Consider the following 18837-nt stretch of genomic DNA (forward strand, 5'->3'; position numbering starts at 1 on the left):
CCCTTATATGAACTTTTTTCTTTAAATATTTCACAATAATCAAATTTATAATCTATTTTAATGTGGAAAATTGTTTCATGCGGGCTGGAGTGCATTTCTACAATAAGCGGTCCCAATGTATTTTTTTTCATCTATAACAATTGAAACTAACGGTCCAAATGTTTTTTTCGTAAAATTATTATTTTTATTTCTTAAAATTTATTTATTTCTTTATATTCAAAATTTCCATGTTAGAGATTACATGTCCTCAAAATTGGATCCGAAAAACCATCACAAAAATAGATATTTAAGAGTCGACTCATTTCTACATGGACTCATAGAAACTGTGTCCATTTAATAATTAAATTCTTATTTTTTGCAATTTATGGTCGTAGTTGTGATCGAGATTAATGGCCAATAAAAATTCTAGCTCCAAAACCCAAAAGATTTGAACTGGAGGGAGTTGCAAAAAGTTTTGCCAATCCAAGTTAGTTATGGGCAAACATTTGTTGCATGTGCTTCGACAAAGACTTCACCATATTCACAAGGAGAAATGACAGTTCTTTTATTTTACAAATGGCAGATTTGCCCTCAGAGATGATCACCCCATTTCCCCTCTATCTTTTGTTTGGGGTTTGAGGCTTGCGTCTTAGCTCAAAACAGAGCCTTGTGCTTCATTCACGTGAAGATGCTTAAAGTAAAGTATGTTATTTCCATCGGAATCCGGGTCAGATCCGCTGGAGCAAGACTCGGACCCCACGTCGCACAACCCATGTCGATTATACCCGGTAGGCCCTTGGTCGGATCCGGATCCATTGCCACCCCTACTTTCTCTCACTACAAGTCCTCTATCTCTCCCTCAAACTCCGTCCACCAAAATTGGTCACTTTCCTCTTCCTTGGGAAAGAACACCAAAAACCCAGGTTGTGGGAAGAAGCCGTCAAACGTTCTGCTATCCGATTCCACCCGTTTAGGGGTTGCCTCCATTTAATAAATTTTTTAAATTAAAGTTCCTGAACCGTATAAATTACCCATAATTAATATACGAAAATGGTGGCTTTTACTTTCCATTTCCAACCCTGCATTTCTGGCACCTGCCTTCAACTCCCTAACAATAACACCAACAACATTAACTACAAAAACTCTGCTCCTTTTTCTTCTTCTTCTTCTTCTTTTTTTTCTTTTTCTTCTGTTAAGGAGGCAGCCTCTGTCAAGGATCGATATGAATTCCATGAAAAAAACCTCTAATGGTGAGTATCTGATGCAACTGCGCAATTTTGAGTGCCCCCCTCTTCGGCAGAGAGCTGGGTTCATTTGGGTTATTGCGTTCTTGGTTTTGCTTGATTATAACGCAAAGAATTCTCTGGTTCTTTATTTGATCTTGTGGGTTTGTTTCTACGTAAATTTCTGGCTGGTTTCTTGGTTTTTTCATGGCAACGTGTACTTTTCAAAATTGGTTTTCTTCTTTCTTTTTTTCTTTTTTTTTAATAAATTCTGTCAAATATGATTAATTGATTATATTCTGGCGATGTTTCTAAGTGCCCCTGCAATCTTTTACATGTGCTCTGTTTTTTCTTTGGGTCTATGCTGTATAATTGTCGTCTCCTGTTTTTTCTTTTGCAAGTTTAACCGGGTATTAGGGTCCCTGATCAGATGCTCAGATACAGGCCAATTCAAAGAGAAATGTGCATCATTTATTGAAATTTCTTTTTTTTTTTTTCTGTTTTTGGAGAATTCGACCTTTCACCAGCAACTGAGGTGTTCTTAGGTTTGTTTCCACACATTTCTGATGCATGTTTTGGATCATATATATATATATATATATATATATATATATATATATATATTCTTGTTTTCTTTTCTTTTTTCTTTAAAGATTGCATCATGGGCATTCTAATGCATATTTGAATCTAAGCACATGATTCATGTGTTTCTTTGCCCATATATGAGCCATCACTAAGGAATGCATTTGCATGGAGCTTTCTCTGATTCCAAATGCCATGTCCAGTTGGCTTAGTGGTTAGATTACTGTATGAAGGTGTAGATCAGGCTAGTTAATCCTTGAAATGTTCTTAGTACTAATACTTCGATTTTGGAATACAATCTTTTTGTTCTAGTGTGATCTTTTTAAGGTATTAGCCAATTCATGTTAAATATTTTTCAAAATACGTTCTTTTTGTTCTAGTGTGATCTTTTTAAGGTATTAGCCAATTTTTGTTAAATAATTTTCAGATCCACTAATCTCAGGCGTGCTCATTTTCTTTTACTTATTACTAAAATAATAATAATAATAATAGTAATAATAATAATAGTAATAATAGTAATAATAATAATAGTAATAATAGTAATAGTAATAATAATAGTAATAATAATAATAATAATAATAGTAATAATAATAGTAATAATAATAGTAATAATAGTAATAATAATAGTAATAATAGTAATAATAATAGTAATAATAGTAATAATAATAGTAATAATAGTAATAATAGTAATAATAATAGTAATAATAATAGTAATAATAATAATAATTACTATAATAATAATAATTACTATAATAACAATAATAATAATAATAATAATATTATTATTATTCTTATTATTATTATTATTATTATTATTATTATTATTACTATTATTATTATTATTATTACTATTATTATTATTATTATTATTATTATTTTTATTTTTATTTATTTTTTTATTTTTATTATTATTATTATTATTATTATTATTATTTAATAGTAGCAGTTGTAGTAGTACTAGTACATTATTATTACTGCTGCTACTATTATTAATTATTGTTAGCAATGTTTGGGAATTGCCTTGGCCAAGTTACTCGATCCTTGGCCAAGGCAAGTAACTTGGCCAAGTCCACAACACAAAAGAATGAAAAAAAGTCAAAAGAAGAGTAAATAAAAAATAAAAATTAGTTAAAAAATAAAAAAATAAAAGTGGTAACATGAACCTTTTGAAGATTAAAAAGATGAAGAAAATCTATAAAAAGATGGATTATTGAAAATTTTCATTAAGAACTTGAATATTTCAGAAAAAATTAAGAAAAAGGAAAGAACTTGAAGTTACCACTTATCAAAAAAAAAGGGAAAGAATATGAAAGTTCCCAAATAATCTTAAAAACTATTAAAATTATCACAAAACTTAACTCTAACTAATATAGCGGTGTTCCCTTTTTTGGCAATGTTTATTTAATTTTTATATTTTTTATGATCTTTATAAGGGTGGGGCAAGTTTCTACGGAACTCCCCCCACTCTGTCCGAGCCCGAGTTACTCGGCGGATGACTCGGCCACATCCCATAACACTGATTATTATTATTGTTGTTAGTAGTAGTAGTAGTGGTAGTAGTAGTAGTTATCTACAATTACCATTGAAACCTAATCGTGGTACTATAGCAACATAGTGAACATGGTCTAGTTTTGATGGCTGCTATTGGTTTATTTCCAACGGTACACGATTAGGTTCCAACGGTACCACGATTAAAAACAAGAAGCAAAATTACATTAATGCACAGAACAAGCATTGCTCTGTTGCTAACAACATAGTAGTTTTGATGGCTGCTATTGGTTTATTCTTAAAGGGAAATTAATCTTGACATAACTGTTGCCACTACCCTCTCAACTTGTAAACTTTAATTGCTAGCAACAGAGCAATGCTTGTTCTGTGCATTAATGTAATTTTGCTTCTTGTTTTTGGACTTTATCATTCTTAGCAAAATACAAGTATTCCGATCATCACTCTAAAGCAGACCTTTAAGTGGTAATCCTACAATCCTATCAGTCTCCCATTCTCACCAAGTTTTGAATTTCTTTTCTTTTTCTTTGTTTCAAGACCTGCAGTATAGATCTTAAACTGGGCTACTCAACTCTGCTTCGGGACCCACCATCTCTTATCCGAAGTTTTTTTTTTTTTTTTTTAATTTAATATTTTTAATCTATGTGTGCAAGGGTATATTTGCAAATCATTCCTTTCAGTATTTCATTGGCAGGCTGTATTAATCCAAGGGGAGCATTTGGTCATTTGAATAGGTCATTCAGTTTTCCAAACTTGCCACCAACTTACTAGAAGATCTTCGTATTTTCAAAAAGAGGCTGTGGAACAATTTTCCGTTCCACGCACTATTCCAATTGGAGGATATGGAGAGGCGTCGAATTTCCAGGATTTTATTGTTGAAAGATAACTTCGACTTGTGTGAATTTTTTTGTTATGCAGCTCCACCTCCATCTCCATCTTGAATTCATCTTGCATGAAAATCCTGGGCTTTGTGTCTCACACCATTCTAACATTTGCATAGTTAGATGCAAACTTTTATTTCATTTCATCCTTCTTTATAACTTTAACTCAGTTAATTCAGTTAAATGTGTTTTCAAGGTTGTGAGTAAACTTAAATCAGAGATGCTACAAACCTATGTGCTGAGTATATCACATATCTGAAAATTTAATCCTCTTCAAGTACACGCCATATTTTCGAAGATTGAACAAACATCTAAAATCAAGTCATATTTGTACCGATAAACCAAAGAAAAAGTCATTTGCTGTAATGCTTCTTTATTCTTTGAATAATATCAAAGAAGGAAATCAGAGTATCAAAACTATTGTTTAGAACTCAGTTTGTTAACACAGCCAGCAAAAGTTTGTAGCAATCACTCTAATCCTCACTAGATGTCTCATCAATGGGAAGGCTGAATCATTTAGGAAATTTTCCCTTACGCAATTGTTTTCAGGGAATTAAATCAAACCATGCCAAAACTATCAATTACTTAACATTTCCACCTTTTATCAAACCACACCTAAAATATCCACTAATCTAGCTCATCATTATGTGACCTTTGATGGGCTGTCTGAAATTAAATCTAAAGAGGATGAGATGTTAAATAATTCATGCCTTGAGTGCTTTTTGATAAATTTAACTTGGTTTTAAGGGCCTCATTATATCAAGAAAGACTCATCTCTGAAACTCTAATCTAGTTTGATGCTTTTGCCTGACCAAAATGGATGGAATCATACATATAACCAAATGCCATAGGAGATTGGAATACCTGCATTTGTTTTTTTTGTGTCTCTGGTTTGTTTTTATCTTTTCTGATTGAAATCGGACTGCATCTTTTTCTTTTTGTTAGTTGATAAGAAAAAGAGGAGTCTGAGCCATCTGTTTCTTCTTTTCTGAATGTTTGAGGCTATATTTGTGTGGAAGTTAGAGGGGAAGCAGCATTTACCATGGATGTGAAATGTGTTTTTGTGACATTACTGTCAATTTTTGAAGTTATTTAACCAATGAGGAATGGGGGTGTCCGTGATTTGGGAATAAGAATGACTGACCTACGTTTTGCGATACTCGGGAATTTAGGTGCTAGTAATTGTGGGCTCTTCGCTCAAAGCTATTGATATATGGGTAGTCAAATTAAGGATTGAACTGAGAAAATCAGTATTTTGGATAGCTGATCCTACTTCTATTTTGTATTTACTTCTTGTGTCTGATTACACAATCTAAGGAAATCATCTATGATTCAAAAATAAGCCTAGAGTCATCGTAGGAAATATCTTTGCACGAAAGCAACTGATAGTCGATATTCAATAACCCTTCTAACTGGTGGGAAACTTATTATTTGCAGGTGTGTCTAAGAGTCTCATTGTTGCAAGTGGGGAACACCAAGAAAATGGTCAACAGCTCGTTGTATGCTTTGGCGAAATGTTGGTCGACTTTGTTCCAACTGTTGGTGGTGTTTCACTAGCTGAAGCACCTGCATTTAAGAAAGCTCCTGGTGGAGCTCCTGCCAATGTTGCTGTTGGTATCTCAAGACTTGGTGGATCATCAGCCTTTATTGGGAAGGTGCTCTTCTGTGATCTCATTATGTCTTTTCTTCACTTTGAACAGAATATAAATTTCACTAGTGGTCCTTTGTGATCATGCATCTATTTGAAACCTCACCGACAACCTGTTGTGTTAATGGTAGTATTACTTCACATGTATTATATCTTCTTATTTTTCTTCCTCTGCATCTGATTATCTCATTACTGTCTAAATTTCTAGGTGGGTGATGATGAGTTTGGTTATATGTTAGCTGATATGTTGAAACAAAACAATGTGGACACCTCAGGTGTCCGCTTTGATCCTGGTGCAAGAACAGCACTGGCATTTGTCACCCTTAGAGCTGATGGTGAGCGTGAATTTATGTTTTTCCGAAATCCAAGTGCTGATATGCTTCTTCTTGAATCAGAACTGGATGTAGACCTTCTTAGGCAGGTAGACTGATCTGGTACTTATTTGCAAATCCTTTACTGTTGTATTATGCCATAGTCATCTTCTTTTCAAATTCAACAACTGCAATATATCCTGATATGGACATCTTTTTGTCAATGCAGGCAACTATCTTCCACTATGGATCTATAAGTTTGATTGCAGAACCCTGCAGGTCAGCACATCTCGCTGCAATGAAGATAGCTAAAAGTTCCGGAAGCATCCTATCCTATGATCCCAATTTGAGGCTGCCACTGTGGCCATCAGCAGAAGCTGCTAGGGAGGGAATCATGAGTATATGGGAAATAGCAGATGTCATAAAGGCACGCTTTTGCAAGTTTAATATTTTCTTACACTTGATGGATAGTTATTATGTAGCGCAACATATAAGTGTGATGGTAATTATTTTCTTTTGCCTGAATTTTCACAAAAATACAGGTTAGTGAGGAAGAAATAGTTTTTTTAACAGAAGGTGAGGATCCTAATGATGATAATGTGGTGTTGAAGAAGCTTTTTCATCCAAACCTCAAACTTCTGCTTGTGACTGAAGGGCCAGAAGGCTGTAGATACTACACAAAGGTCCCAATTCAAAGTATCTTTGTTACAATCAATTAATGCTTATAGCTCATATGCCACATGATATCTGCAGAATCAGATCCTTCATCGTCCTGCAGTTTCATTAAAATTTTGTCCCCCAATACAGTTATTCTCTTGTTCCTCTTTAAGTAATCTTCTCAAATTGTAGCTAAATGAAAAGGGCAAAACTCTCAAAATGTAATAACAAGGCAACACTCTGAAAATAAATACAGAAAATGTCTGACAAGCCATTCTTTTCTTTATTCAGGAGTTTAGAGGAAGAGTTGGAGGTATTAAAGCTGCTGCTGTTGACACAACAGGCGCAGGAGATGCATTTGTCAGTGGCTTACTCTGCAATATGGTATCGAACCTCCAACTGTATCAGGTATTTGTGGCCCACTTTACTATTACACTATTGGAGTTGAACTGTTTCAAAGTACATTATCTTGTATACTTCTTTTAGTGTCGTTTTGTTTTCTCTCTTCAAAAGAATCTATTCAAACTTGTTTTATTTGTATTAATGGATGGTTTTTTAAGCACTCTGACTCTCTACTAACAAAATTCCATGTTTTGTGCTTAGCAATTTATAAGTTTTATGTTCTAGTTAAGTATAAAGGATTAATGCCTCTATTCAGTTGTCATCAGCATTAAGCCTATATTTTCAGTTTCTATTTAATATCCTGAACTTGAATCTATGTCGTGCTGAAGAACTACTTCTAGGATGTTATGTGACATGCGTGGCAATGTTTAGCAGCTTCTTCATTCTAGCCTTGGGATATATTCAAGATTAAACAAATGTTCTCCCAATCTCTTATATCTTTTTTATATGTTTTCCTTTTTATAATTGGACTTATCAAATTATGATATGTTTCCCCTCCAATTTCTTATTTCTACTCCAGGTGGTTGACCATTCCCATGTTTCATTGAAAGATAGTTAGGTGGATGGATATATTTTTTCCAAAAAGGAAGTCATTTTATCTTCAACCATAGTAATCATATAATTCTAATAAATCCTATATTTGAAATCTACCGACTTAATTGACCCTCCATTTAGTCAAATGTGCATGTGATTTTAGTGGGAAAAGTAACGTACTACTCAAAAACCTCCTAGAACGATATTTTTTTCCTGGACCTTGAGAATCCTTCACATGTGGTGCTTCTTCATCGAGCTTTCCAAGAACTCAGGTTCTTTCTTTTTTACTTATTGGAAAGTCTTCATTAGAGAAAATATACGAATGGATTGAACTGTTTTGCGAAGAGGATCTCCAGGTGCTTGTGCTAGGAGTATCTCATTTTCCCTTCCTTGTAGCATATTCTTTTAGTCAATTGATTTCAATGGCTGCTCATGGAGGCTTTATTAAGATTGGAGGCTTTATTGATATTTTTTAACTTCTGAAGGCTTCGAGCTTGAGAAGCTATAGTTGTATATATGGGGTAATAAGTAGTGGATGAGAGCATCATTTTAATGCAGTTCCATGGATTTTGCTAGCCTAAGTGTTGGTCTGGAGAATTTGAGGTTGATGGACAAGGTCTTGTTTGCCAAGTGGTTGTGGAAACTGTGAGGTGAGGTGCAAGTTCCTCAGTGTTTGAATATAGAAATTCTGGAGTGGAAGTGGTGGAAAAGAATTTCAAATTGCGAAAGCTTATTGTATTTATGGTTTTCAAATTAGTGCATAACGTAGCCAAATCCCCACATATCGACAAATAAAACAAAAAAGTACACATTTTTAGTGGAAAGCACCAAAGGTGGAAAGATTCTCCTCTCCTATACTAGTCCATGACACCTATTTGCCGCCATAGTATTTCCTTCTGTTCATAGTTTTGAGAAAATTTCTTCGGCCCTTTATGCCAGCTTATAGACCTAAGAGAACTATCATCAATTATGGCTATGCTCCAAATGCTTGTCCGCATTCACATAGAACTAAGAGAACTATCATCAATTATGGCTATGCTCCAAATGCTTGTCGACTTTCACAATTTTGTACAGCCTCATCTCCAAGTCAAACTCCATTAACATTCCCCATCAGTCCCACAGAGCACTTAAGGTCCCATGGTATTTCTGATAACCACAGCAACTCATATGCTCATGTTCCCTTTTGTTGTCCCATCAAAAGTTGTCCTGATAACTTGTATGGATTGTGGCTTCCTTTCCAGGATACCTTTCTTTAATTTTCCTGACTATTCGCTATCATGCTTTGAGTCTTTTTTTGGTCGAAGTTGGAGGTCCTAAAAAATGATAACTTGTGCTATGATATTAATCCATGTGTGCTTATCTCATGTCTTAATATTCCAGTTGGTAGCCAAGAAGTCGACAACTATGGTTCCATTCCTCTCTTTCTGCTTCTCATAGCTCCCGAGATTTGAAAAAACAAGACAAAGGATTAGACATGACCAAGTCAATGTTAAAGAATACCCACAATACTAGAATATGTCACAACTTCACAAATGTATTTCCATTGGACTGATTTGCGGTTTGCATGTTTATTTTGCTTCATTACATAGCTGAGAAATATTTGGTATAATCCTACCAATGTGTCACAAGTTACCAGTGGTACGAATTCTATTCTTGTAAGCAAGCCAAAAAATTCTAGTGTTGAGGTGGGCCCTGTTTGCTCTGTGCACACTTAGTTTGAGTGCATACACACACGCAATTGGGACACATTGAGTCTAAGAAAATCTTCCAGTGCTTCACTCCTTGATTACTCTGAGATATTTGGGAGATTGAGTATCCTCCCCCTATCTCCATGACACATACATATTTTGAACCTAATGTCATAAGATGACCAACTTATTCAACAATACGTCCATCAGGTTCCTGCTGAGGAAATACTAAAACTCCTACCTTGAAGACAAGGATTTTTAAAGAGACTGTTTTCTTTTTTTGGAGAAGTGAAGTAGTCAAATAGCACGTGTAGTATGATTAATTATCCATTTATGATTCTTCACCTTATGGAGACCAAAAAGAATGGCTAACAACATGAAGAAAGGTTCTTTGTGTGTAGTCCGATTTAAATATTGGTTATGCAAGACAACGTGTGATGTCTACCAAGAAATTTTGAATTTCACTGACTTTGGAGGGAGATCTGGCTTTTTTAAACTAAAAAGTTGATGGCAAAGAGGCTGGCTAACTGTTCCAAGATATGCTATCTATGATTTGATCTAATCTTTTTTCTCTCATCTTTTATGTATATACAGTTTCCCTCTTCTTCGTAAGACATATTGCAAATTTTAAAAAGAGGAAAAATTCTTTGGAAAGACTATGGTATCCTTTGGGCCCGTTAATCCTACAAAATATGGGTTGCATTTCGATAACTATCTCTTGCGGTTGGTGATGAGGATGGAAGCTCAATCCCATATCCTTTCTAACCCTTTTAACTATAATTGCTTTTGAGAAAATTAGGGCCAGAGGAAGAGGCCCATCATCATGCAGTTGGTGCGTGGCTCTGCCAATCCCTGATCATATAAAATAATTATAGGTGCCTTTCCCATTGATACAATTTTTTTATGGCATCCCTACCAGATGATAACAGTACTCAATGGGAATATAATGTGTTTAAGAGCATTTTGTATTATCAAGCACTTGATACTCCCTCTAACATTAACCTCTTGGTTTGCTGGGTGTCAATGTTAGGGTCAGAAAACTTCTACGCACATGCATAAATATTATGTATTGTTATTAAATATGACTGCCAGTTTTGGCCTCCTCTTTACGGACTTGTAATATATATATATAGGTGGCATATGAAAATTGTAAATCTGTGTTTTATGGGCTTTATAAATTATAAATTTGCATGTTGCGAGCCATTGACAATTTTTTGAAATTTCAACATGAACTCCTATCCACTCGTTCATTGCGTTCTGTGCTTTTTACTGTGAGATAATAGTTTTTGTCCAATTTTGTGTTAATTGCCTGAAACTTATGATATGTTCTTAAAAGAATATGATATAATGGTGTTTGCATGCTTGCTTCCTATTTGTTTGCGTTCAAGAACCAAATTATTCTGCAATGGTCTCCCCCAAGTGAGATGGAATCCAATTGTTAGAAAAGTGAGACTTTATGCCAGTAAGGCCCTCCATCTAACAACAGTCTATATGTTTATAGATGATCTATCTTAAAAGTCTTGCTTCAGTAGAAACTCATTTAATGGATGGTTGAAATTCTGGCAATCTGTTATGAGCAATGCATGTTGAAGTAATTGGCTCCTATTGTTTTATTGTTATTACATGCTTCATGTATATGGGTCTGTATATCTTATTTCTTATATAGGAGACACTTTCCAATCGAATTTTTCAATGTCGAACCAAGATTCCTATGCTCATGGCATTTAGTGACATGGTTGGTCAATCTCACATATATAACCCCAACACATTTGTGTACTTGTAGCGTAAATTTCATGTCCATATTTTTATCTACAGGACGAGACGAGATTAAGAGAGGCCCTTCAGTTTGCCAATGCATGTGGTGCGCTCACGGTTACTGAACGAGGTGCGATTCCCGCGATGCCGACACGAGAAGCAGTGCTGCAAGCCTTACCAAAACCTCTTGTATGACTACTAAAACTTACAGTTTGCACTTGTATTCAGTGTTGTTGTGGAAATGCCAATTTATTCTTTCTTCCTCTCATTTTGAAGAAGGGTTGGAACTGGGGAACACCTATGATCTTTTGGTGCTTACATTTCTTTTATAATTACAGGTTAAAGAGAGTAAATCTTAAAAGTTATATGCAAAAGATAGTTCAAAGAACTAGTGCACCTTCTTGTAAGGCTTTCTAAGATTAATTTCAACAAACTTCTAAGACTCAAGTCCATGCATTGGTCATTATGAGGGAATTTGTTGAATAAATCGAAGACGTTCGGACATGGGTTTCAAAAGTATGAGTTGCTTAAAATGGTCCAATTGGATTAGATTGCTTTCTTAGGATCTTAAATGTCTTTTAGCTGATCTAAGCTTTCTTTTTCTTTTTCTTTGTTTTTGGCTAATTTGATCTTGATCAAATTGCTCGGAGTGTTTTGAAATATCATATTAGAACCTCCTAAAAATATGGATTTCATAATAAACCTTCAGCTAAGTATTGTTTTAAGCGGCATGCCAAATTGAGGTAAGATTGCTCGTACTTCCGTACATCACATCTCAGTATCAGAAATCTTTATGATGGTTAGTATAAGGTTGGGTCCCTAATCAATCAAAGTAAGGCGCACCTTCAATTAGTGCTGAAATATGTTGTTTCAGTATCAGAAATCTTTATGATGATCAGATAACTTATTTTCATCTCTAATTACAAATCTAAATATTCAACAATAGTGTAGCTAACAAATTTAAAGATTCAAATTTTGAAGGTTTAAAGTGAAAATTTTCTTTTGCTACTCTGTAATTACTGAGAGAAAAATGGCATTTAAAGCTGAAGAACTTAATGAGATGAATTAGAGAGCAAGAAAAATACGAGGAAATAAGATGTTTACAAGGGAAGAGGATTTGGTCTTAATGAAAATAGGACGTTTACAAGGAAGGGGCATTTGAAATCTTGAAATGAAAATTTTCAAAGGTTTAAAGTGAAATCCCCAATTTTAGGGGGGTCTAATATGATATTTTACCTTTTAATTTTATTTTTATTTTTATTTTCATTAATCATTTTGATGTGAAATTTGGGGTGTGCACAAATGGGATGCCTGATAGAAACAAATTTTATGCAAAATTGATTATTATTTTTTTTTAAACAATTAACGGTAACTTTTCATTGGTGGGATGAAAAATTATTGATTTAATTGTATGCTACATGCAAGAAAAATTACTTTTCATGCAAAATTGATTTGCAGAACAAAAGTTAAATAAAACACCCTTTAGGCAAGACATTGTTCCTGAAAGCTCCCCGAGGTGTCAATTCAATTTGGACGAAATTGAAAATAGGGTCACATGTCTTTTCTATGTCGGTTACATGAGATATTCTTCATAAAAGATTTTGAAAAAGTCTTTAAACTGAGGTCTGTTTTTCTAAATGTATCGTTTCATATTTTTAAAAAGTTCCACATTTGTTTCACACTTTCCATCTAAAGTTTAGAAAGTAATTTTTCAATAAAAATTCTCATTCTTTTGTTAAAAAGTGAAAGAATAAGTTTTTAGGGGGTAGGAACTTAATTTTTCATAATTTTTTTATTGCTCACTATTCACTATGCAGAATATAAATACATAATTATTAGTATTATTAATATGATATAATATAACATTACTAAACATAATATTATATAATCAATATGTGCCGTATAATATAAATTACATTAGTAAAATAAATATAATATAATATAATATATAATATTATATTATAAATAATATATAAATTTATTATATTATAATATTATATATTATATAAAGTAATGATCTTATGAGACCCTCCCACATCCATGAGTGTGGGACCTCAAAGGATCATGATTAAATTTGGCACAGATCTCTAAAAAAGTCAAGTTCTACACCCATATGATAACTTTTCTAGAGATATGTGTCAAATTTAATTGTGATCCTTTGGGATCCTACGTACATGGGCGTCGGAGGGTCTCATAAGATCATTACTCATATCGATTTTTTTAGATATCTGTGTCAAATTTAATGGTGATCCTTTTGGGTCCTACACGCATGGGTGGGGGAGGGTCCTATAGGATCATTACTCATATTATATATATAATATATAATATGAGTAATGATCCTATAGGACCCTCCCCCACCCATGCGTGTAGGACCCAAAAGGATCACCATTAAATTTGACATGGATCTATAGAAAAGTCAAGTCCTACACCCATGTGATAACTTTTCTAGAGATCTATGCCAACTTTAATGGTGATCCTTTAGAATCCTACACACATTGATGGGGGAGGGGTCTTATTGGATCATTACACATAATAAATATATTATTAGATTATATATAAAAATAATTTATATTATATTATGGAAGATACTACAAAATTCCTATAGGCGAAAATGAACAATGATTTCGTCTGCCCTCATCATCATCCAAAATCACATAGTCACAGTTGTCCGATAGTGTTTCAAATTTTTTTTTTTTTTTAACTAATCGAAATGCTCTAGAATTTGGAGCATGTGTACATCTTAGTGAGGCGCACTTAATAAAAATATGAAAAAAATAATTCGTAAAATGTAAATTAACCAAAATAACCCAAAAACTTTTTGGGGGTATATTGGTTAATTTATATTTTTCGAATTATTTCTTTCATATTTTTATTAGGTGTGCCTCACTAAAATGTATGCACGCTCCAAATTTCAAGTAATGTGGATTTATAGATAAAAAATGAAAATTGAAACACTACCGAACAACTGTGACTGTGCGATGAAGTTTGGATGGTGATGAGGGTAGGCGAAATCACTATTCATTTTGTCCTATAGGTGTTGAGAAGAGTTTTCCTTATATTCTATATTATATATGATATAAATAAATAATAATATAATATTATATACATAATGTACAAATATCTTATATTATCCTATATATTATATTATAATATATATTATATTATATGTTATATCCTATATATTATATTATATTATATGTGTATATATAATACAAATATACATTAATAAAATATATATAATACAATATATTATATTATATTATATATTTATATTTATATTTATGGGAAAGTATGGAATGAGATCATTTACCTGTGGTAGAAGGTTAGACATTAATCTTGACTATTGGATGTGAAATTGGGTGGCTACAATTATTTTATTGACTAAGCTCAAACTTCAAAAGAAATTTTATCGAACTTTGTGACAGATCCAAGCTATCAAACTTCACATCGAATGGTTGTAAGTAATTGTGACCACCTTGTAGTACCAAAGGTAAATGTTATCATTGTATATGATCCCTATATTTATATAGGTAATATATATATGTTATCAAACACAACACCCTTAACTTTCTTAACACTCCAACAGGTTATCAAATGCAGTACCTAGAACTTATTTAAACTTTTTAAAACAAAACATTCAATTTTCCAGAAGATATCTTTCAGAAAAACAAACACGCCTTTAAAATATGCTCGGTTTCCAAATAACTAACACAATTCCCAAAGAAAAATGTGTATTCCTTGGCACATGAGTTCAGTCTAATTCTCCATGGATATAGGGTTCGAAATCTATTCTAAATCACTGAAAAGAACTTTTCACATTACATACATGAATTTGCTGCTCGAAAAATATTGCACATCTTTTGTTAAGAATTAAAATGAGCACTCCAAGAAAAAAAGAGATCAAAGTAGACTATTTTTTAGTTTGTAAGACCCTTTTTTTTCTTTTCTTTTTATCAGTCAAGATTCTCTATTGAGGTAGTCGAGATTATTGACTTGTGGATGGCACACTATAGGGTTCATGCAACAAAATTGTTAGAATGGATATATATATTAGTATGGATACATATCAGTACAAATATGTATATGTATGGATATATATCAAGATTAATTAGTATCTATCAATAAATGTTGATATTTATCTTTAACTGTTACTGGCCGCATATTTATATGGGTCTTGTATATTCTTTATCAACATCAATATACATAGAGTTCTATGCAATATTCTGAATTTTATCGTGATATCAGAGTTTTTTGTAAGGCATTTAATTCATTATCATTTTCTCCGCCGCCACAGAACCTTTTGCTTTCAGGCTCCCCTTTGATGTCGGAATCTTGTTGAGCCGGATTTAAACCCCTTTGATGTCGGAATCTTGTTGAGCCAGATTTAAACCCTATTTTTAAATCCACCTCTGGAAAATGGCCTCTGAAAACGGTCAATCTGCCCAATCTGAAAAACCGCCCCTCTACCTATTTTTACCTTTGGATCATGATCTCAAGGTTTAGATTTGTCGGAAACAATCTGATGATCAAGTTTTATGTTACTCGATCCAGTCCGATGTTCAAGTTTTCGTTATTTGATCATATTTGATGATCAAGTTTTCTGTTATTCGATCCTATTTGTTCTTTGTATGTATGATCGAGTCTGTTTTCCTGTTACTCGATCATGTCTGTTCTAGTCTGCGAGCTGCTAAATCGGTCTCGGATCCATACCGAGTTCTGTTAGCTCTTCCAAGTGCCATTCTATTTCTCAGCTGCATCGACAGTTTTTCTGTCTCTGATGAAGATTTGGAATTTTTTTGTTTCATTGCTTGAGACTGTCATGTTCTGCCTGCTGATTTACCTTAGATCTTATTTGAGCTCCGAATTGAAGATCCAACTTGTTGATCAAGCAATTTGAAGATGTGCATCTAAAGATCCTACTCGTTTATGCAACTTAATATTCAAACTCCAGCTGCTCTCGAAACATCTTGAGTTTGATGGGCTGTTAGAATAGATATATATCAATATGGATACATATCCGTACAAATTTATATATGTATAGATATATCTCTTGATAAGATTAGTTAGTATCTATCAATAAATGTTGGTATTTATTTTTAATTGTGACCCTATATTTATGTAGGTCTTGTATATTCTTTATCAATATCAATATATAGAGAGTTCTTTGCAATATTATGAATTTTATCAAAAACCCGCTCTATTTCTAATTCCTAGCATTAGAGCTTGCATTTTTCTAACGAGATTATCAATCCATCACTTATAATCTGCTCCAGAAAATGAAAATTGGTTTTGGAAAGATCCATGATGGTGTCGATCCGTTCTTGGCATATCGTGTAAGGATTATTTGCAAGTGTTTCAATAATGCAAAAGAAAAACTAATGGAGTTTATACTCGGCTCTAGGCATTATAACGATGTTTTTTAACCAGTGACCATGGATATCAACGCAAACAACATCCCTATAATGATTATCTTCTTTCTTGCTTTTTTTTTATTTTAATCTTTGTACATTGATCTTCTAATTTTGGCCAACTGAAATAATCAGGAAAAAAAAAAAGGAAGGATGATCTGGACCAAGTAGAGGCTGGGCATATGAAGATAGAACCCATAGCGTAATAGTGAACATGTTCACGTATAACTTCAAAAGCATGAACTTCACCGTTTCTTTGTTTCATTGTAGGCAAAGAAGTTGTGTAGTTGCTGTCTGTGGTTCATGTGACTTAAAGTTCGAACTATGCATTGGAACGGTTGGTTCCCTTTGAACTTCATCTTCTTAAATTTATCACTTCTCTCTCTATATACGGTAAATTTGGAGTATTGGAACAGGTTATCATTGTAGGCAAAGAAGCTTTTTGGTTGCTACCTCTTGCTTCTGTGACTTAAAATTCTAACTGTGCATTGGAATGGTTAGTTTATTTTGAACTTGATCGTCTTAAATTTCTCACTCCTTTCTCTATATGGTGAATTTGGAGCATTGGAACAGGATGTGTTTTCATCTTAATATGGTAAATTTGGAGCATTGGAATAAGTTATTTCCATCTTATTTTGTTTGACTTTAGAGTTTTTAATTTTTAATGATGATGAACTTGAAAAGCATGAACTTCACTATTTCTCTAGTTTATTATAGGCAAACAAGCCTTTTGGTTGTTGTCTCTTGCTCCTGTGACTTAAAGTTCCAACTGTGTATTGGAACGGTTAGTTCCCTTTGAACTGTAACAATTTTTTTATTTCATTGTACCTTTTGTTTCAACTTTTTTTAATTTTTTGTATAATTTCATCTTTTTTTTCTTTATTTTATTCTAAATTTTGTAGTTAGAAGTGCTATGCAATGTTGGTTACTTTTGTTTTTTTATTTTGTTCTTTAATGTTGGTTATTCTAATTTCAAATATATTCTCCGAACATGTATGGATGGGTTTAGCCACGGGATTTAAGGGTGTAGTATTTCTCAAACATTAATCTTGCTGTTTTTCTCTCAATTGTATTATTAACAAATATTTTTTAAGTTTCAGTCCTCAAAGGGGCAACATTACTTCTTGCTCGCCAGTATTTTGGCCTGTGATAGAACAGGAGAGAGAGAGAGAGGCGACGTTACTTGTTGCTTTTTGGCCCGTAATAAAACAGTAGAGAGAGATAGATAGATAGGTAGATTGTCTTATTTGAAATTACGAGAGCATTATAAATAACGAAACTTTTATATTTGTATAGTTTTTATCAATTAATAGTATTTGTCAAAAAATAGTTAACATGAATATAATTAATCATTCTTATTCAATTAACAACAACTTAATAATCGAATGGTGTTTTTTCTAAAATGTTATTTCAAAATGAAAATTTATTCAATTATAACTAAATCAGATCACGTGCAACGAACATGCATAACACCAATGGTTTAAAAAGCGGATCGGTGACCTGAATCGGGCACCTCAAAAACCGATCCGGATCGGTGAATCGGCGATTCGGATCGAGATTGCCTGAATCAATCAGATTAAAACTTCAAAAAAATCCGAAAAAATTATTAAAATTCATTATAAATATTGTTCTTTAGGAATTCAATAAGAAATAAAGGTACTCCATGAAGAATTTTTATTTCTTTACATGAATATACGAATATTGATATATTCTTTCCCTGTATGAACTACTATTTACCATTTAATTTACATCACACAAAAGGATAAACATAGAATTATCATGGAATAAGTATATCAACATACATGGACTACAATAAAGCATACAATTAGTAACATACGTTCTAAAAAAAAAATGACAGATGACGTCGATCTTCTTCTTGGTCACGCTGGTTATTTGTTATTGCAAAAATACTTCTATTGACAATAATATTTTCGTACATATCAATTACAAACATACAGGATAATATAATACAAAATGCAAGCTCCAAACATGACTACAACTCAATTATCAAGAACATACATTTTTTGCATTAAAAATTTAATAATAAAATTGAAAAAATGCAAGATAATATAATTGTTATACATGTTACAATTTTTTTACAATGATATTCACTTTAATTCCTCACGATAATACAATTTAACAACCTGTATTTTTTGCGTTCAAAATTTTAAAAATTGAAAATAAATTTTTTATGCAAACCTACATTAAAAATATAATACAGTTTTGCATTAGAAATATAATAACATGTATGTTTTTGCATAAA

The 18837-nt window shown here is 32.8% G+C and overlaps 1 protein-coding gene across 4 annotated transcripts; it reads left to right on the top strand.

Moving 5' to 3' along the window:
* Positions 1-630: 630 nt before the first annotated feature.
* LOC18424459 (pfkB-like carbohydrate kinase family protein) lies at positions 631-17088 on the top strand. Of its 4 annotated transcripts, XM_088846521.1 has the most exons (9): positions 631-1229; positions 5609-5826; positions 6028-6240; positions 6360-6557; positions 6673-6813; positions 7079-7195; positions 11227-11355; positions 16845-16911; positions 16991-17088. In XM_088846521.1, the coding sequence occupies exons 1-8, from the start codon at positions 1202-1204 to the stop codon at positions 16881-16883; spliced, it is 1083 nt and encodes a 360-aa protein (XP_088702647.1). In that variant the 5' UTR covers positions 631-1201; the 3' UTR covers positions 16884-16911; positions 16991-17088. The 4 variants fall into 4 exon arrangements, with proteins under 4 accessions (XP_088702647.1, XP_088702648.1, XP_006829109.2 ...); XM_088846522.1 differs by having other exon boundaries at positions 16710-17088; XM_006829046.4 differs by having other exon boundaries at positions 16845-17088.
* The last annotated feature ends 1749 nt before the right edge of the window (positions 17089-18837 follow it).

This window comes from Amborella trichopoda, chromosome 9 (assembly GCF_054954075.1).
Source record: "Amborella trichopoda isolate Santa Cruz 75 chromosome 9, AtrichopodaSantaCruz75HAP2 v2.0, whole genome shotgun sequence".
Classification (NCBI taxonomy): domain Eukaryota; kingdom Viridiplantae; phylum Streptophyta; class Magnoliopsida; order Amborellales; family Amborellaceae; genus Amborella; species Amborella trichopoda.

Excerpts from the sequence above, each read along its gene's own strand:
- LOC18424459 (XM_006829046.4), top strand. The coding sequence starts at position 1,202 with ATGAATTCCATGAAAAAAACCTCTAATG. Across the intron at positions 1,230-5,608 it reads CATGAAAAAAACCTCTAATG|GTGTGTCTAAGAGTCTCATT; the intron begins GTGAGTATCTGA and ends TATTATTTGCAG. Across the intron at positions 5,827-6,027 it reads CATCAGCCTTTATTGGGAAG|GTGGGTGATGATGAGTTTGG; the intron begins GTGCTCTTCTGT and ends CTAAATTTCTAG.